Raw genomic sequence first — 20,519 nt, 5'->3', positions numbered from 1 at the left:
TTTGTTTGTTCTTTAAATATCTACCAGTAGGAAATGTTCAATGCTTCTTCTCTCAATATAATCAAAAGGATTGTTGTAGGGATTGTGTCACCTAGATTACATCTACCATTTAAAGGCAAAGTTTATACTCGAGATTAAAACTGTGTTTATGTGGAACTGTATTTAATAAGAGACAATTAAACATATGGATAACTACAAACATATATAATATCATACTCCAAGTCCCTAAAATCATTATATTATTGGGAAAATTTTAAAAAAGGCTGATCTCATTGGGAGGGGGACTTTTTTGGGGGTGGGGTGTGGACTGGGGAGTATTTGCTGGTCCTGTTACATGCCCATTTACCTGGCTGTATCCACCTTGTTTCAACTCCCTGACTGCGGGGGTAAGAGTTCATTGCTGGACGAGGAACTGTGGGATCTACAGAACAAATGCATTATGTATGTTTACATAATTATATGAATAAAGGAGTTACCGGTATTCAGAAAAAAGACAACCAAAATACATGGGGTAAACACAAAATACATGGAAATGATCAATTATTTACGGTGCTACTTCAATATACATATATGTAACATTTTGTACTTGTCTAAAGTATTCTAGCTATTTTCAAATATGAATTACAACCATTCCATTATTTAATTACCTGGTATCTAAATGTATAAACATTTACATTTTCAGTGTTACTCATTTGGAAATTTATACAAACAAAAGTCACTCAAAAATTACACAAGTAAGTCAGTATTGGGATGTATGATATAACTGCCAATCAATACAGATATAACTGCCAATCAATACAATATAGATTACTTCATACCCGAGTTCGAGGAACAGGAACAGCCCATTGCATGATACTTTTACTTGTGTCACATTACTGTCTCTGTTGAAGGCCACTACACAGTCCCAGTCATTTCAAAATGAGAGTCCATTTTGGCATTGTGTGTTCTTACCAATATCATAACTCTGTTTATTCTGTTGCTATATATAACACTGTCAGGACATTTAAACTTGATGCAGCTCTAAGGGAAACAACTCTAGCTTCATTTAAATTTTTCTGTTAGGATAAAAACATTTTAACTATTTTAAAAACAAATTTCTAAAGACTCATGTACCTCCTTTAAAAATTTTAAGTTACACAATAAACTTTTTGAAATACAAGACTTCCAATTAATTTAGAATGGTAAGTGACATCTTGAAATTTTATTGTGGATGAAAGTATTTAACTACATATAAATTACAGTCACTTAGAGATGGGCAGCTTTACTACCTATTAAAGAAAAGTCATTTTATAGTCGATGATAAAAGAAAACAAAAAACACCTGATGGTTTCAACATGATTTATTTCAGCAGTAATTTCATTTTGCAATACTTTCACTAGAATGAAAAACAATTCCTTAAATTAAAATGACTTCATCTTCATCACTTGAACTATCTACATTTGGATTAATAGTTGAAAGAGAAGTGTCTAGTACAAGTTCACAGTTCCTTTTCTTTGGTGTGCTTTGTAAGTTCTTGCGACATGGAATCTCGGATGAAATCTTTGAATGCTCTTGCCTAGTTTGGTTCCAGTGATCCCCCCTATCTGAGATCATTTCATTACGCGTGTCTCTATTTTTGAGAGTGAAACTGGGCCTCTGGGGTGAAAATAAGCTTCCTAAACACTTAGGCTTGGTCTTTCCGACAGACACAAGTTCTCTGGGCAGTGACTGGAGAGGATAGCCAGTTTTCAGTTGTTGTCCACTCTCCATTTCTTCTTGTTGATATTCACCACAAACTCTTCTTGAAAGACTGCTATCCAGATTTTTTCTATGGAAAACTCGATACTGTCCATCAAAATTCATCCAATCAGGCTTGTCATTAAATTGAGATCTAAATCTACGATTTGACCTGTTGTCACAAGAGTTCGACCTCACATGCTTATCTCGAGCCCTTTCAACCTGCTGCTGTCCTCCTTCCCCTTCATCTATCAGTGTTCTTTGTGAAACTCTTTTGGTTGATGGAGATCTTTCATATGGAAAAGCATTTGGAACTTTGAATACCGGTGGAACATTGCATGTTGCCTGTATGCGGGGTGAGTGCTCCTCCACAGCCTGTCTTCTGTAATAGTTTTGTGACGCTTTGGGTGAAGATCTGGGTGAGGAGAGGCGAAGTCTTGCCAGTGATGAAGACGGAGAGCTGCTCGGATCAGGAAACAGTCCAACAGACTGTGGAGATGACGGGCAACTGTGAGCTCTCTGGGGAGAAAAGAAAGAGGTTTTTGGTTGGGGTTGGGACGCGGATATTTTAGAGGATGTTCTAGGTTGGGGTTGGTATGTGGATATTTCAGTAAATATTCTTGGCTGAGGTTGGTATGTGGATATTTCAGTGGATGTTCTTGGTTGGGGTTGGTATGTGGATATTTCAGTAAATGTTCTTGGCTGAGGTCGGTATGTTGATATTTCAGTGGATGTTCTTGGTGAAAGTGGAATAGCTTGAGGTGGAAAACTGTATGCTGAATTATTACCCCCTGAAGGACAAGCAAATGTCATTGAAGTCCTACTTCTACTTCCAAACTCATTATACTGAGAAATACTTTCTCCACTATCACAATCATCATCTCCAAACTGCTGAGGCTGCCTTGAGTCACACTTGTTAACACAATCTGTACAGTTACAAACACCTCTGTTTTGACAAAAACAATTGACACTGTTACATCCTATTGACATGCTTTCTTGATCAAACTCAGTATTCCTCATCTGATTTTGGTGTAATAAGTTCTCTGTGGTGATGGTAGAATTTCCACAAGAACTAGACACAATTGAAGATAGCTCACTCTCTCTATTGAAACTCTCTGCACTTGATTCTGGCACTTTCTGAATGGAAAGTTTCCGCTTGGCCTTCACAGTGTATCTGTCTATTCCACCCCCTTCCTGAGGTGGCAAAATCCACTTTGTAACCTTTTCAATGGAAGACATAGGCTGATTGCTCAGTCCCGGAGTTCCTACTTTAAGTTCTGGTTGACTGCAATATTCTGAAGCTCCATTTGTCATCATACTCTGAGACATTTTAAATGAAGCTTCAAATTCATCTAAGCACAGAGAATTTCTTCCCCTCTGTTTCTTTTCAAGGTCTCTATCAGACTTCCCTGAATTTTCTCTGCTACTTGACTTGTACAGGTTCTGAATTTGTTGACGGTAATTGGGGCGTTTCATGCTCACTAAGCCTGCGTCACCAGACAGGAAGTGGTTTTGAATCTGCCGGTAGCTGATGTTGGTTTCAGGTTGGCGGTACTGTTTGTGGATTTGGCTTCTTTTGATTAGACTGGACTGGATTTCTGAGCTATGATAACCAGAGCTGTCCTCTGAGGATGCGAAATAAGACTCCATTCTTGGACTGCTTTGTAAATCCCCATGGTAACCCCTTCTCATCTCCCTTGGCCTGCAAGTCTAAGAAAAATTAAAATCTATTAGTCTTGAATCATTTTTTTTTTTAATTTGCAAATAAATATACTAGAAAATATGAAAGAGATAGACTTAAGTAACATAAATATTCTGTGAAATATAAGAAACAAATTCTACTGTCATTTAATGTCTTAAACCTTGTGAATCATTTTTATAAAGTTTGATTCAATACAGAATAAAAGAGGGCTTTAACTTGTCATTACTTTTTACATCCCTTTATTGACTTTTCTTAGGATCTCAGTTACTGTACTTTCCCTGTCAACTCTGAGGAAAGCAAATTTGTGTTCTGACTCCAAGGAGCTTAGTTGTGTACCTTTTCTTTGTCTAACACGTCTGAGGAGCTTTTTTTTTTTTTTTTACCTGGTCTTTGTCTGACTCCTCTGATGAGCTCAGGTTGTAAGTCAGGTCCTCAAAGTCGTCATCCAAACTTTCCTCACTGTCCGAGGAAGTGGTCAATGTTTCTGCATCACTGATTTCCTCCTCCTCATCTGGACCAAACAAGGACAAGACGTCCTTGTATGTCTCTAAAATTTAGGAAAGTTGAATTAAAATATTTAGTACTTTCAGAATTTGACAAGTTGTATCGATATACCGGGTACCACAAGTTGCAGCATTCTTTTCACATTGTAATTTTTTGCAGGGTGTATGACCACGAAGCTACATCTATTTAGGATGATTGAAACTTAAGAACAGTTCCTTACCGGTAAGTGTTTGATACTAGACTTTAATTACTTGAAGTGATTCATTTAATTTTCATTGGAATGGGTTGTTTCATAATCATCAACTACATGTACATCTTTCTTATCAAATGATCAAAGAAAGATCAGAAAGTTGATTGCGAGAATTTACTTGGAGGTCATGTCTTCACAATCATTGTCTTAAGGAATAAAAAGTCATTCTTTGTGTATTATGAGGTGATCAAATATGATCGAAGATGAAGCCCAAAGGCTTTATGATAGATTTGATCTTGCCCAACCATATTTGATCACCTCATAATAATCAAAGAATGATTCCTTATAACTTAAATTTTTATAACTTTCAGCAACTGTACAATTAAATATCAATATAGTCATTGATGAAATGTATTGGACTACACATTACAAAATCGATTTGTAGTATTATCACACACACACTGGATAATGTAATATTTTTACGAACATCACAATAAGCATTTACCGGTAATAACCTGATTTAAGTGCACATGACTAATAAATGTACTTTTACAAATTAGCAGTTTAGTTGCATATCCGTTTCAGTCACTTTACAACGAATAATATCTATGTTAGTTCTTTGTATGTTCTTTTTATCTTAGTACCCAGACAGTTTGCTAAACTGCGCCATTTTAATTAAATATGTGTAAAAATCAAAATGTTGTGGCCCAGATCAATTCCTGGCAGGAATTGCTCTGCTGTGTGATTTAGATTTACCATTGAGGCACTGTATCCTGGAGCTGTCGTCTGAGAAATGGTCGACTTCCCTGGGATCAACATCACTAGGATCCACATCTATTCTCTGTCGGGGATCCAAGCAATCTGGCTCATCATAATTCAGTGGGAGAGGTTGGTTTCTATGAGAATTCCACAGATCATCTGACCTTGACACAACATATGTAGCCTGTAGGTCATCTCTCTGTTGAAATAAGGGTACAGTGTAAAGTTGACACTCATGAATTCAGAAGAAATACTTAATTATTCACTTTTTGAACTTGAAGAAAAAAGATTGCTTTGCTTTAAATATTGCAAATCAATTTTGAAATCAAAGCAAAAATAAAATATTTACAGTGAAGAACACCTAAGGTCATTGTCTTTAAGCATTACACACTGTTTGTATCGAATACTCTCAACTTTTCCAGTTGTTACTAAATGTAGTTTAATTTTGGGTTATCATGATAAAGTTATAGCTTATTCAAGGTTAACATATAATGAAAATCTCAAATAACATGTTCCTATTTTGAAGAAATCATCAATTAAGATATTTTACCTGTCTATCCCCTGTCTGTTGTCTGTAATCAATGACAGGGATATTATTCTGTCCTGAAATTTAAGCATGATATTGTAAAAATGGCATGGTACATGTTAAGGAAAAGTGCTTTGCTTTAGAAAGCAATACTAACAAGAGATGTTTGTGAAACACTTATGTGCCCCCCCCCCCTCCCTTGGAAACATCCACAAATAAATGAATGTAAAATGCCAATATTGAGAATTTTTCTATGTCCAAGGGGCATAACTCTGTCGAAAATTGCTCTATCATACCCAAAATCAAATTTGACCTAGATATTATCATGATAAACCTGTATACCAAATTTCATATCAATATGTGCACCTCTGCGAAGAAAATGAGCAGAAACTGCAAATCACTGGAATTTTTCTAGGTCCAAGAGCCATAACTCTGTTGAAAATTGCTCGATTGTACCCAATATCGAACTCGTCCTAGATATTATCATTATAAACCTGTATACCAAATTTCATTTCAATGTATATGTTCATCCTCTGCAAAGAAAATGAGCGGAAACTGCAAAAAACTGGAATTTTTCTAAGTCCAAGGGCCATAACTCTGTCGAAAATTGCTTGATCGTACCCAATATCGAAGTTGACCTAGATATTATCATGATAAATCTGTATACCAAATTTTATTTCAATATGTACATCCTTTGCTAAGAAAATGAGCGGAAACTGCAAAAAACTGGAATTTTTCTAAGTCCAAGGGCCATAACTCTGTCGAAAATTGCTTGATCGTACCCAATATCACACTTGACCTAGATATTATCATGATAAACCTGTATACCAAATTTCATTTCAATGTACATGTTCATCCTCTGCAAAGAAAATGAGCGGAAACTGCAAAAAACTGGAATTTTTCTAAGTCCAAGGGCCATAACTCTGTCGAAAATTGCTTGATCGTACCCAATATCGAAGTTGACCTAGATATTATCATGATAAACCTGTATACCAAATTTCATTTCAATATGTTCATCCTCTGCAAAGAAAATGAGTTGAAACTGTTGGTGGACAGACAGCAGCAAAGCAATATGCTTTCCCTTCTTAGAGGGGGGGGGGGGGGAATAAAAAATTATATATACCCATCTAAAGATATCATTTTGGCATGAAAATGACTAATGTTAACAAGCACAACAAAAAAATATCCTGAAAGAAGTTTGGACTGACAAACAGGTTTAATCCAGTCATTATGCAGAAAAGGATAAATAATGGTATAATTTGCAGTCTTTGCTGTATATAATCTTATCTCATGGGATAAATAATACAAAATATTAATATAGATATTATACACAAAATTAAATGTACTTACAATATCACATACATATCTTTTACCTATTTTTCAAACATTATCATGTAAAACTTGATCACATGAAATAAACTTATATATATTATATAATGTATTCATTTAATAGCTAGATCATATTCCTGTACGTAACTGATATCCCTCTGTTATTGGACCCATCTTGTTTACCACCCCATTACAAAAGTTGTAATCTAAGTACATATAGCTAAAAATGCAAGTCGCTATATTTAGAGATTATAGACAGACAAAAATGTCACATGCCCTGTAAAAACTTCCTTCAGAAATGAACTCATCCAATAAAGTACCACCATGTTTTGGTTATTTTATTCCAAGTTCAGGTAAGGCAGTTTCATTGATTAAAAAGAATCATCTTTAATATTTCAAAGTTACATGATTTGTATGAAAGTGGGATGTTATTCTTTCCTTGAACACTTATACAAATAAAAAATATCATGGACTTCATGACTGTTCACAAAACATTTTACAACTGTGCATGCAATCATATGCAATTGATGCGAGTCAGACAGTCTTCTGCCGTTTTCAGCTCAATATGAAAGAGAAATTGTTTTTTAGTAGAAAAGTTGGATATACTTGTTTTTAGATTGTGAAATCAAATATTATTTAATTTGTAATAAAAAGACAATTATCTCAACTTAGTATCTCATTAATATGAGTTATCCAGACAGTGACTGAACTCAGGACATTGCTTAAACATTACTGCTTTCTTTACATGACATCATTATCTAATACATATACTAAATATAAGACTAAATAATGTCGCTGATGGCAAACTGCTAATTTACAATTTTCCATGGACATATTGAACCGTTGGTCACCATTATCTCTCATTAGTCATGCCTTACTAAAACAAATTTTCCTCTTTGATTTTAAATTACTTTTGATGTACATGGACTTAAACATGTACTATATACCAGGTATATAGAGGTCATGACAACAGAATTACGTACCATGGTCCTCTAGATTTAGGTTCCCCTCTCTTGGTGTACTCCTAAGTTTGCTGTGTCCAAACCCCTTGGTTTTGCTTCTAATAAATTGTTCTACAAAATTATGAATTTACTATACATGTATTATGAAAAACATGTATATATAGCTAGAAGACTTTTTTCAAATTTGGTCATCATGTACAAGTCAAACAAGTTATCATAAATGTTTTTATTCTTTAATTAATAAGTATAAATAAACTTAAGCATGTTCAGGAAAGTTCTGCACATATGGAGTGGATTTATTAGTCAATTAACAGAATAGGAGGAATATCCACCAGTAGGCTACAATTCCAGACCCCTCGGTAAAATAAAACAATTATTAATGCTCTAACAATTGAGCTAAAGGGTTAACACACAAGCTAAAGTCTGTACTAGTTCATATTGATACATACTGATACAAGGGTCTGTTACCCTCATAATTTTGTTTCAGAAAAGACATACACATAAATACAAGAGTCTGTTACCCTAGTAACCCTTGTTACCCTGTTTCAAAAGAGACATTAGTATAGATACAAGGGTCTGTAACTCTCGTAACCCTTGTTACTCTGTTTCAGAATTAAAAGACATACATATAGATACAAGGGTCTGTTACCCTCACAAGTCTTAACACTGTTACCTTGTTTCTTAAGAGAGATTAGTATTAATCTAAGTGTCTGTAACCATGGTTATATGCTTCAAAAGAGAAATTAGCATTGTTCCAAGTGTCTATTAAAGGATCTTTGACATGATTTGAGCTTTACATTTTCAAATTTTATTTTTCCATTTTTTTTTAATGTATAGAATGATTTATATGGGTATCGTTAATGCTTCCCCAAAAATGTAGGTCAAATATCGAGTTACAAGCAAGATCCAGAGTTCGAAACTCTTTGTTTTGTAAACAAAGCTGAAGTCTTTGTTATTGTTTACATGTGTTGTATTGGGCAAAAAAAAATTATTGTTTGTTTGGAATTGCCTCCCGTCTCATTGAAATACCCCCCACTGATAAAATTTTATCAGCAAAAACTGAAGAACATTTTTTTAAACCAACTTTTAATTAGTGAAACTTCAAGTTTGAAAAAAAAAATTCCCTCCCTCTCAAGTCTAGAAACCTCCAAGCGACAATTCCAAACAAACATTTTTTTTAAGAGTGGCCCTGGTATAAGTTTCAATTAAATGGAGCTTTCTTTTGCTCATAATTTTATTTATGAACACATTGAATAAGTTTATCTTTTATGCCACAAGTCATTTTGTCAAAAATATGGTAATTTCCTTACTTCACATTATTTGTAAATGAATATCAGACTCCAGCTTTGTTTTCATATACAGTTGAACTTCGATATCTCGAATACAATAGATATGTCTAAGTGATTTGTAAGTCCCAACCACTTATTTTTTAAGTATTTTACCCATGACATCTCGAATACTCGGATATCTCGAAGTGTTGAAATAGTCCCATCTAGTGCGAGATATCAAAGTTTGACTGTATAACAATGAGTCCATGATTTCTTACCTCTGTATCTTGCATGTAATTTGATTTCTAACAATAAAGTTTGGTCAATTATTTAACATGTACATATATTTTACATCTATTTTATAATAAAAAAAATTAAAATTTTGATATAAAACTGTGTTTAGGTCCCTTTAACCTCGTAACCCTTGTTACCCTGTTTTAGAGAAAACCACTTTTACACAGAATTTGAGGCATTAAATCAGGAAGGGTGATTATTGCATTAGTCTGGTTTCATTTGTAACCAGGTTACAGATTTGCCTTACTGGAAATCTGAACTGTTTTATTGCCTTATATGAAAAGTGGTTGCAATTGCATGATATGTATTTATGCTGATTTATTTTAGGAATTACCAAATTAAAAATTTATTTCTTTTCATTTTAAATTTATTATAACTCAAACGTGCTTATATAACCGGTACTGGGTTCATTTGCCCTATCTACCTGTTTGCCTGGGTCGGATCACCCGGTGTCTGTTCACCCATATTATCGTTCGTTCACCCTATAACTTGTTCACTCCATACATGTATCTCACAGTACGTGTATCATGTTGTTTGCCATAATATAATATAATTAAGCCCAATAAGCAATTTACTCATAATCAATAAATTATCCATTTTATGTTGGCCTTGCATGCAGCCAACGAACATACATTCTATATAACCCACTTGGGAGATTAGTCCCAACCTGACTGTGAACAGCTGGTGAAAGGGGGCTAAAGGCAGTCATGGTAAGAAATGCATTGGAATATGATAAAACATCATGAACATTAGACAGTAACATTAACAACTAGACCCCCTATAAAGCATATTAGAAGATGTACAAGAACTGTAAAAAAGTAAACGTTAAGTCTTACTTCGTCCTCGATGCAAAGAAAGATCACGCAGGTCTATTTCTGTATCATCGTCTTCACAGTTTTCGTACTATAATCATAAACCAGAAATTAGACATGTTCAAATCATATTCGAATACTGCTTACGTCCAGACAAAGAAACTTGATAAGGAATGTCAATTTTATTCATGCAGTTCCAACCTTATCGAAGATATACAAAAGATTCGACTTAAATCTTTGCAATCGATTCTCATGATCTGACATATATTTCAAAGCCCCCGCCATTTTCCCCTTTAGCCTTTTTTTTTTTTTTTTTTTTTTTTACGAATTTCGAACCCGATCAAAGCTGGGTCACCGAAAGATTATAGCTGGAGGGATTAAACAAGACCAGTGTTAAACTAATTCAGTACAAATATAACGAACGGTGTTACCAAAATCAACAATAATGTCTCCCAGGTAGTGGAACGTAGATTAAGAAAATGAAAATAGGAAAATAGGAAGTATAAACAACTTTAAGATTACCAGGTTTTATATTTAGAATGACCAGAGACATAAATAACATTATTTATTTATGTCTCTGGAATGACAAAAATAGATATACTTCAGATTAATCTACTTATTACTTTCACTTTGTTTATAAAAAAGTGACTGGGGATAAAAATCAATATTAAACATCTAAATGGGGGGACAACAAACTAAAAAGTCTAATGCCAGTGTTGGTAAGTATTTAATACACGGTGCTCGCTTTGGTCTTGGCAAATATGAATATGTATATATTTTTTTTTCTCTGCTATTTGGGTTACAGGCTGACAGGCTTAGAAGCTCTTTTAACAACTGTCATCAGTTGTGTCATGAAAACAATATCAAAGTTTGTGCTAAAAGTTATGTTTATATCTTTATATGTATATTTCATCAACAGTACCTTTACTTAATAATTAATTTTATTACATATAATAAGGACATTGAATCAGATTGCTGTATTAATGTGATAAAAAAACCTGATCTTGATTCATTATGTTGCACTTATAGCCAATGCCACCACAGTGCCACTACCACATACACCCTCATCTCTCAATCTGTTCCAAGCCCGGGCCAATCAGAATGCCAGACAGTGGGTAAAGGTTGGCGCAGTCAGTGTGACAGTAGTAAATGGATCACTCACTGATGAACAGGTACACACAATGTGACAGTAGTCACAGTAGTACAGCAGACAGTGTAAACATAATAATACTTTATACATAGCAGTCAGTGTGACAGTAGTACAGTAGACAGTGTACCCATAGTGATACTGCAAGCTATTTATATAACAATCAGTGTGACAGTAGTGAAGGGACTACTCACAGATGAACAGGTACAGTACATAAGTAACACACAATGTGTCAGAAGTAAAGTAGACATTGTACACATAGTGATGCTATAGGGTGTATACATGACAGTTAATGAAACAATAGTACAGTGACAGTGTACACATAGTGATACTGCATACATAACAGTCAATATGACAGTAGTACAATAGAAATTGTACACATAGTAACTGCAGGATGTATAATTGACAGTCAATGTGACAGTAGTACAATAGACAGTGCACACATAGTAATACTGCAGGGTGTATACATGACAGTCAATGTGACAGTAGTACAGTAGACAGTGTACACATAGTGATACTGTAGGTTGTATACATGACAGTCAATGTGACAGTCGTACAGTAGACAGTGTACACATAGTGATACCATATACATAACAGGGTGATAGTAGTACAATAGACAGTGTACACATAGTGATACTGCAGGGTGTATACATGACAGTCAATGTGACAGTAGTACAGTAGACAGTGTACACATAGTAACACTGTAGGGTGTATACATGACAGTCAATGTGACAGTAGTACAGTAGACAGTGTACACATAGTGATACTGTAGGGTGTATACATGACAGTCAATCTGACAGTAGTACAGTAGACAGTGTACACATAGTGATACCATATACATAACACTCAATGTGACAATAGTACAATAGACAGTGTACACATAGTGATACCATATATATACATAACACTCAATGTGACAGTAGTACAATAGACAGTGCACACATAGTAATACTGCAGGGTGTATACATGACAGTCAATGTGACAGTAGTACAGTAGACAGTGTACACATAGTGATACTGTAGGGTGTATACATAACTCTTAATGTGACAGTAGTACAATAGACAATGCACAACTATTGATACTGTATACATAACAATAAGTTTGACAGTAGGACAATAGACAGTGTACACATAGTGATACTGTAGGGTATACATGACAGACAGTGTGACAATAGTACAGTAGACAATGTACACATAATGATACTGCTGGTAGTATGCATAATAGTCAGTGTGGCAGAAGTACAATAGACACTGTACGCATAGCAATAGTGTATACAAAACAATCAGTGCAACAATAGTACAATAGTCAATGTACGCCTAGCAATACTGTATACGAAATAGATTAGTGATATTGGTTCCATAACAGGCAGTGTGACAGTAGTACAGTAGTCAATGTACATATAGCAATACTGTATATTTAACAATAAATGTGACCGTGGTACAGTAGACTATATACACTTAGTGATACTGTATAAATAACATTTTTTATGTTAACAACACAATACAATATGTTATGTTCAGCACATTAGAATAAACATAGTACAAAATGTTTGCAGGTGGATGTGTATGTTAATGGGGTACCTCCTAACTTTGACCTCAGTAGAACTCCAAGCAAGGAGCTGAGTGATGCTGCTGGACCAAATCTAAAGTCAGAGTGTGAGAAAAAGTTTCCGCACGGTGTGAGTGTGGGGGCCATAGCTGACACAGGGGGGTACAACTTACCCTGCCAGAGAGTATACCATGTGACCCTTCCAGACAATCAGAAAGATGGCAGCCAAAACCAAGTATGGATCATTGAGTGATGTATTTTCCCTCTCAAAACAATTGATTTAATACTGGTTCTGTTTTGCAGCTTGAATTGTCCCAAGCTAATCTTTATCTTAAACATTTAAGTTTTCAGAAATAGTTTCATAATACCTGTACCTGTGTTTATTATAACTGGAATACAATCTAAAAGCATGAAAGAGCCTCTTTGTAATGAGTTTTATGAGGGGTTTTTTTCCTCTGAATTTCCAAATATGGTAGAAATATTCATGATTGCTTTCTATTCTGTATTATCATTAAAGATTTTTATGAACTATTGAACTCAGTTTTTTCTTTGTTACTAGAGTTGATAAATTCCAAAAAATGAATGACATTTACATTAAACTTTTTTATCTGTAAGTTGTCAGTAATTATCAATTTCAATTTATAAAGACAGTGACACAGATTGTCAAAGATTGTCTCACAAGAGCAAACTCCCAAGGCTTCAGTTCTATTGCTGTTCCTGATCTTGGATCCACCATTGGTTACCCAGCAAAAGTCCTTGCCGATTTACTGTTCAAAGCTGTGGAGGAATTTAGCAATGAAAATGCTGGACCCACACTCAGCCAAGTTGTATTTTGTGTGTTTAAGTCTTCGATTCATTCGGTATGATATAATTTGGTGCAATGTACAAGAAAATTAGTCATAGTGTTTTAGTATGTTATTGGGAAGCTGTAAAAAGAATAGCATTGCATTGTATTTAGTTACATGTGCATGATTGTATTTTTATAGGCATTCGTGAAGAAAGCCAGAAAAATATCTAAAACAGGTACCTCTATTCATTAAGAGTAAAAGAATAAAGTATCAGTCATCAAGGTTAATAGATTGATTGAGTTTAATTCTATGCTGTTTGCTTTGTTATTGTTTTATTTACCTGGTAACTCATTTTTTTTTTCAAATTCAGGCTCTTCACAGACAAGCCATTCCAAGGTCGGAAATATTGATGTTTCTTTGGAGATTGGAAATCTCCCAGACCAGAAGGTACAAAAACACAATAATGACAGTTTGCAAGCTATGGTTGGGACTGGGAATGGGATTATGGATGCAATACAGATATTAAGCACACTTTAAAAAAACCAATTACAGTAAAACACGCTTATAACGAAGTCCCAGGGACGGGCAATTTTACTTCGTTATAAGCGTAATTCGTTATATCCGTTAAGTTTACAACAAGAAATAAAGTCAAGGGGAATAAAAATCACTTCGCTGTAAGCGTCAATTCATTATAAGCGTGTTCGCTATAACCGTGTTTTACTGTACATCAAAATCATTTGAATATTTCAAAAATATATATACCAGGGTATATATATATTTATTCATCAACTTATATTGAGTTTGTGTTTAATGTCCATTGTCCAAAGTAAATGGTTGTACATATCTGGTAAATGTGAATCATTTAGAATTAACTTTAAAGGACTACTGATAATTCATTGAGTATCAGTGTCTTTTTTCAAAGCTGTATTTGTCTGTTGAGATATATAAATTACATATATATTATCCAGGTGGACGTGATAGTATGCAGTGGACCAGAAAATCTAAAACTTAAGAATGGAGGAATGGCAGAGAGCCTATTACAGGCCGCGGGGCCTGGTCTACAGACAGAGTGTGACCAGAAGTATCCTCAGGGGATTCAGTCCGGTGACCTCGCCATAACCAGAGGTCATAATCTACAGTGTCAGTTTGTGTACCACGGAGCCATTCCAAAATGGGGGACTGCAGGTACACCTACACCTAAACAGGTACAGTCTGCTTTAGGGTGAGATAGTTGCAAGGACTCAGTTCTTTATACTGAATACGTTCAACTTTGTTTATTGTTTGCTTCTTCAAATCAGTATACATCAATGGTTAATTACATGTACCGTATACAGAGTTCCTTCAAGAACTTGTAATAATAAGTTTATGGTACACCAGAATCTAGAATATGTCTAGTGAAACCAGGTTTGCTCCATTTATGGCTTTTAATTTTCTCTCCCTTTCCACTTTGATTATGTTTTGTTTTTATTTTGAGAGTGCATGTATTAATTTTGATATTTATTTAATATGTACATGTATATCTCCCCAAATTTATGTAGATCAAACATTTTTTATTAGATCTTAAAAGACTTTGTGACAGAATGTCTAGAGGAGGCCAACAAACACAAGATGACAAAGACCCTGGCTTTCCCCACCCTGGGGACGGGATCTCTGAACTACCCTCCCGACCAAGTGGCACAAGTGATGGCCGATTGCATCAAGGACTTTGACCAGAGGTATCAGAATAAGAAACTCAAAAGGATTATCATTGTTGTATACAATCAGGACAAGAAATGGAAAACAGTAGAACAGGTCAGCTTCCATCAAGTCATTACATATGGTGGTTGTACACTTGTTTATAAGGGGCTAAATGATCCATCACTCTTTAGGACATTCGATAATTCCCATCAGTTCTTTGTATTTTTTGCTCTACAAGTGGACCAAGCAATTTTGATTTTTACCTCAAATTATGTTACAAGTTATTGGTAGACTAGGATTTTGCTTTTTTTGCAGCAGACTTAATACAGTATCATTCACAGTAAAAAGAATGAATGTTATGCTGTAAAGGTTTATTAGTGAGTCTCTTAGCCATTTTCTTCACAGGCATTTATTTCTGCTCTGAACATGACAAATGCAACACAGAGTTCTCCGGCAGCTGCAGTGCCACCTGCAGGTGAGATATGGTAACCATATACTGTATAAACCAAAAAAGAGGAGATGTAGCTATCTCAGACTACTGGTCTGGTACACATGATGCCAGGTCATAGTTTCTCTGCTATGTACGAAATATTTAGTAGCTTTGTAAAATGTTCTAGCTGCTATAATTTATACTTTTCATTGACTGTTATTGAAGTGGACGTGATAGTATAATATATGGAAACTAAGCAGCCATCATGAGGTTTGACTTCATTGTTTTGCATGTTAAATGGGAAAATAATTTATTATGCATGCATAAATTTATCATCCTTTCAAAGAAAATAAAAAAGTATATGGTTCTTATTAAGTTAATTACATCAAGTTCTTGCTTTATGCATTATTTTTTATTTTTCTAGTCACACATGTTTCAAATTCCAAAGGAAAGATTGGAAAAATACAGATATCTTTTAAAGCTGGAGAACTTTCAAATCAGCAGGTATTGATGGAAGGACATGAACCTAACATGCTAAATCCATTTGTTCAGTTCTAATGTTTGTACAATGATAAAATGGGTGCTCTAGGTGACAAAGCTCAATCCTGTGTCATCTATGTTAATTTAAATGTAGGTGGATGTGATAGTATGCAGTGGACCAGAAAATCTAAAACTTAAGAATGGAGGAATGGCAGAGAGCCTATTACAGGCCGCGGGGCCTGGTCTACAGACAGAGTGTGACCAGAAGTATCCTCAGGGGATTCAGTCCGGCGACCTCGCCATTACCGGAGGTCATAATCTACAGTGTAAGTTTGTGTACCACGGAGCCATTCCAAAGTGGGGGACTGCTGGGACGCCTACACCTAAACAGGTACAGTCTGCTTAAGGGTGAGAGAGTTGCTAGGACTCATTTGTTTATACTGTCCAACTGTATACTAAAGTTGTTAAGTTCTTCTGTTCTGATGTATTAAAATATAATAAATGATTATTCTGTATACAGGGTTATGCTTGCCCTGGTTTTTGGTTTTTTTTGCCTTTCTACATTTGCAAATGGTTTTGCCCTTTCTTGAATCCACACAGTTGTACATGTATTAAGGAGAGATAGTATGAGAAATTTGAGGTTGTTCAGTCTTAATTAAATTAGGTGCCCGCTGACAACAAGGGCAGAAGGGGTGAAAAAAAATGGGGGCAAATATTTCCCTGCATGTATACTGTTTATTCCGAAACTTAAATTAAGATTATTAGCAAAAATAACTAAACAAATGTACGGGTATATAACATCAGAATGTAAAAAAATAATGATAAAAGGCTTGCCTTATTCATGCCTCCCGCCTTTCACACAAACAGTCACACATCTTAGCTTGCACTTCACCTCTGTGGGGCAAATTAATTTAGTTTTGAGAGTTTATAACTGGTAGACAATTAAATGACATCTTATCAACTATGGCTGTTATTATATTCCACTAGTATACTTGTATATCAGTTTTCCATGCAAAAAAATAGTATTTACTAGTTATCATGATCAGCTACTTTATTCATGCAGTATTTGTATATTGTATAATTGTTGATACAATTTTTACAAATCTGTTCCTTCATATTTTAACATGCATAAATTTAAACATGTGTTTGTAAAAAATGTTGGTGTAAATCAAACCTATTTTAACAGATCTTAAAAGACTTTGTGACCAAATGTCTAGAGGAGGCCAACAAGCACAAGATGACAAAGACCCTGGCTTTCCCCACCCTGGGGACAGGGTCTCTGAACTACCCTCCCGACCAAGTGGCACAAGTAATGGCTGAGTGCATCGAGGACTTTGATCAGAAATATCCGCAAACAGAACTTGCTCGCATCACTATTGTTGTATACAACCAAGACAGGAATAGGAAAACAGTGGAGCAGGTCAGTGGTGCACAGTGTTAGAGATGGAATTACCATATGCATGCATGATTATTCAAGTCTTATAGGCTACACAAAGTTATGGAAAAAGATTATTTTCAACATTTTCATATAATGATATAGCTTCTTCCATATAACACATGTAGCTTGATTGTGGTCGATTACAGGCCTTTCTCTCAGCTTTCAAGATGTCGACCCCAGCAGCAACTCTGCAGAGTCCTAACCCACCAACAGGTGCTTGATTTGTTTAACATACACACAATTAATTTAATAAGCAATATGCCCAGTTATCATCAATATATCATGTTCTTAAGTTAAGTGTTCTAAGTTTTAAAATTGTATCACAAACATAAGGACAGGTATTTCAATGTTAAACATCCTACAAATTTCACTTTGTATAAGATTATTTCAATGAGGTATGCTAATGAATAAAATAAAATTAAACAGTAATTAATTTATTACAGCACATGCTAACAAGTCACCAGTGAATTCAAAGCCATATTTTGAGAATCTGTACAAAATGAAGGCTGTAACTCCATCCTATTGGACATTTTACACTTCCTCCAATGACTTGGCAACTTGGAATTCCCGTGTCTCATCAAAGGACTTTAAACTTGAAGCTTTAAAGTCAAGCTCTCAAACATATTCTGCTGTAGAGAAGTTGGCATTAAATACTTGGAAGTCCCAGTTTGTGGGTAAAGGCACTGATGCAGTTGGTTTAGCCCAGTTAAACTATACAAAGATACAGATCACTAATATAGAACGTCTTGAAAGTCCTCATCTTTTTGAGGAGTATTGGAAGTACAGAGAAAAGATCTTCCTACGAGCTTCACAGAAGGGGCAATTCAAGGCACTAGGGCAGATTCCGCACGCGAAAAGTGGAGATGTGGCAACTACACAGATAGCCGATCCATGTCTTCAGGTGGAGATTTACCCAGGGATCAATGAGCATTATTTGTTCCATGGGACTCAACCAAGTCTCATTACAAATATTTTAACTCAGGGATTAGATGGGAGGATAGCAAACAATCCAGTTTTTGGAAATGGAGTATACTGTGCAGAGAGCTCGAGTAAATCGGATCAGTATGCAGGTAAACTTTGTGAATTTTGTCGTAATAAAGTATTGCTATTATTTTATTGGATAAAAATGCTCTAATCAGTTGAATTGAGCCACTTCTTTGGGGTTAATATATAAATAGTGCCTGTTTGGAAGGGTAACTGTTGAAAACACCCCGAGACAACCATTGACAATGGTTTTCGAGGGATGTCAATTTCAACAGTTACCCTTCCATAACAGGCACTATTCATTTTATTATACTGAATGTCTTAATTTTAAAGAACATTTTACTGTTTTATAAAGAAATGAAGTGAATTCTACGGCAAACCGTACGTGCATGATTTACGCGCATGTAATAATTCGTTGTGTTACCCGTTGCCAAGTGTGTTGCTAACGCTGAGGGTAATAGAACGGATTACCAATTGCGTTTTGAATGTTATGTTTTTGCAGATCCAAAAGATCAAAGAGATCTCCATGAGAAGAAAATGCTTTTGGTTCGAGCTTGCCTTGGCGAAATGTTCATCAGAACTGATACCACAAACAAACATCCCTATACCAGGCCTCCTTGTAAGAGCTGTCACAATGATCGGTGCAAGGACCCTACCCATAGTGCCATGTTTGATTCCATAGTTGTAGATGGAAGCTGGAACTTTAGAGAATTTATTCTGTATGACAACAAGGCCTGCTATCCCGAATATCTAATCACATACAAAAGAATTTAAATGATCTGTAGTGAGAGTTAGTCTGTAGAATCTTCATTTTGTGATGAATGGAAATTTATTTTTTCAAATCCTGTATGAAATGAGGAAAGAGTTGTGTTGAAATCTCCATACTAGTTGGTTTCTTTAACATTTCGTACACAATAAATTCTTTTTTGAGTGCTCAAATGCACTTTTAAAAGTGTATATCAATCTGTTTATCAAATTGACAGCACTGAGTAGTTCAGTTGCTAGATGTGTCAGCCAATGAACTGTATAATGGACGTTTCAAAACTTATTTTAAAGTGTGTCAAAAATTTGAAACTGTTGAATTTTAATGGATTTATAGTGATTCTGATTGAAAAAGTAGTAAAAATGAGCCTAATGATATTTATGTGTTTGTTTTGTCAACTGGTAGAAGCTGTAGCCGTTGAAAGTTTTACAGTCTGTATCATTTGCTGATGGGATCACTGATGTTTAGTCACAGGAAGTCTTTGTATTTTTACACAGTCATGCTTTTGTCCATGTTTATTTTATTGTTTGATATAATATCACTTTTACATGTATAATATGTCATATTTATACCCCTGCTCCGAAGGAGAGGGGGTATACTGTTTTACCCTTGTGTGTCTGTCTGTCTGTCTGTCCGTCCGTCCGTCTGTCTGTCTGTCTGTCTGTCCGTAACAAAAATTTCTTTCGCATTTATCTCAGCAACTATTTATCGCAGATGCTTGAAATTTTAACACAGTGTTTGTTAAGGCATGCCATATCGTGGGATATATTTTTATACCAATCGGACGTCAACTTCCTGTTAAATGACGACTTTGCTTATTTTTTAGCCAAAATTTTCGAACAAATTTTCGTCAAAGATTTCTCAGCAACTGTTTATCGCAGATGCTTGAAATTTTTACACAGTATTTGTATAGGCATGCCATATCGTGGGATATATTTTTGTACCAATCAGACGTCAACTTCCTGTTAAAAGAAGACTTTGTTTATTTTTAGCCAAAATTTTCAAACAAATTTCCGTCAAAGAATTCTCAGCAACTATTTATCGCAGATGCTTGAAATTTTACACACTATTTGTTTTGGCATGCTATGTCGTGGGATGTATTTTTGTACCAATCAGACGTCAACTTCCTGTTAAATGATGACTTTGTTTATTTTTTGCCAAAATTTTCAAACAAATTTCCGTCAAAGAATTCTCAGCAACTA

At 35.1% G+C, this 20,519-nt stretch overlaps 2 protein-coding genes across 3 annotated transcripts; one reads left to right on the top strand and one right to left on the bottom strand.

The window, feature by feature from the left end:
* Positions 1 to 1,323: 1,323 nt before the first annotated feature.
* On the bottom strand, positions 1,324 to 10,362 carry LOC105348929 (uncharacterized). The gene is made up of 7 exons (XM_011458540.4): positions 10,264 to 10,362; positions 10,087 to 10,153; positions 7,710 to 7,799; positions 5,422 to 5,474; positions 4,869 to 5,070; positions 3,802 to 3,965; positions 1,324 to 3,426 (listed from the first exon to the last, which is right to left on the bottom strand). The coding sequence occupies exons 1-7, from the start codon at positions 10,345 to 10,347 to the stop codon at positions 1,396 to 1,398; spliced, it is 2,691 nt and encodes an 896-aa protein (XP_011456842.4). The 5' UTR covers positions 10,348 to 10,362; the 3' UTR covers positions 1,324 to 1,395.
* On the top strand, positions 6,942 to 19,982 carry LOC105348928 (protein mono-ADP-ribosyltransferase PARP15). 2 transcript variants are annotated; one of them, XM_011458537.4, is made up of 15 exons: positions 6,942 to 7,079; positions 11,092 to 11,234; positions 12,765 to 12,992; positions 13,405 to 13,617; positions 13,744 to 13,780; positions 13,916 to 13,992; positions 14,514 to 14,750; positions 15,103 to 15,336; positions 15,628 to 15,697; positions 16,077 to 16,156; positions 16,287 to 16,523; positions 17,319 to 17,552; positions 17,717 to 17,783; positions 18,014 to 18,640; positions 19,057 to 19,982. In XM_011458537.4, the coding sequence occupies exons 1-15, from the start codon at positions 7,025 to 7,027 to the stop codon at positions 19,326 to 19,328; spliced, it is 2,811 nt and encodes a 936-aa protein (XP_011456839.3). In that variant the 5' UTR covers positions 6,942 to 7,024; the 3' UTR covers positions 19,329 to 19,982. The 2 variants fall into 2 exon arrangements, with proteins under 2 accessions (XP_011456839.3, XP_011456840.3); XM_011458538.4 differs by lacking the exon at positions 6,942 to 7,079 and adding an exon at positions 10,574 to 10,781.
* The last annotated feature ends 537 nt before the right edge of the window (positions 19,983 to 20,519 follow it).

This window comes from Magallana gigas, chromosome 2, assembly GCF_963853765.1.
Source record: "Magallana gigas chromosome 2, xbMagGiga1.1, whole genome shotgun sequence".
NCBI lineage: Eukaryota > Metazoa > Mollusca > Bivalvia > Ostreida > Ostreidae > Magallana > Magallana gigas.
The sequence above is the reverse complement of the archived record's forward strand: the minus strand, read 5'-3'. Positions and strand labels throughout refer to the sequence as shown.

Bases quoted from the DNA above. Each gene is read 5' to 3' on its own strand.
- LOC105348928 (XM_011458537.4), top strand. From the start codon at position 7,025: ATGAACTCATCCAATAAAGTACCACCATGTTTTGGTTATTTTATTCCA. The intron at 16,524-17,318 runs GTACAGTCTGCT...CTATTTTAACAG, and splicing joins GGACGCCTACACCTAAACAG to ATCTTAAAAGACTTTGTGAC. The intron at 18,641-19,056 runs GTAAACTTTGTG...ATGTTTTTGCAG, and splicing joins TAAATCGGATCAGTATGCAG to ATCCAAAAGATCAAAGAGAT.
- LOC105348929 (XM_011458540.4), bottom strand. From the start codon at position 10,347: ATGGCGGGGGCTTTGAAATATATGTCAGATCATGAGAATCGATTGCAA. The intron at 7,800-10,086 runs GTAAGACTTAAC...ATAATTTTGTAG, and splicing joins TTCTTTGCATCGAGGACGAA to AACAATTTATTAGAAGCAAA. The intron at 3,966-4,868 runs GTAAATCTAAAT...CCTAAATTTTAG, and splicing joins CAGGATACAGTGCCTCAATG to AGACATACAAGGACGTCTTG.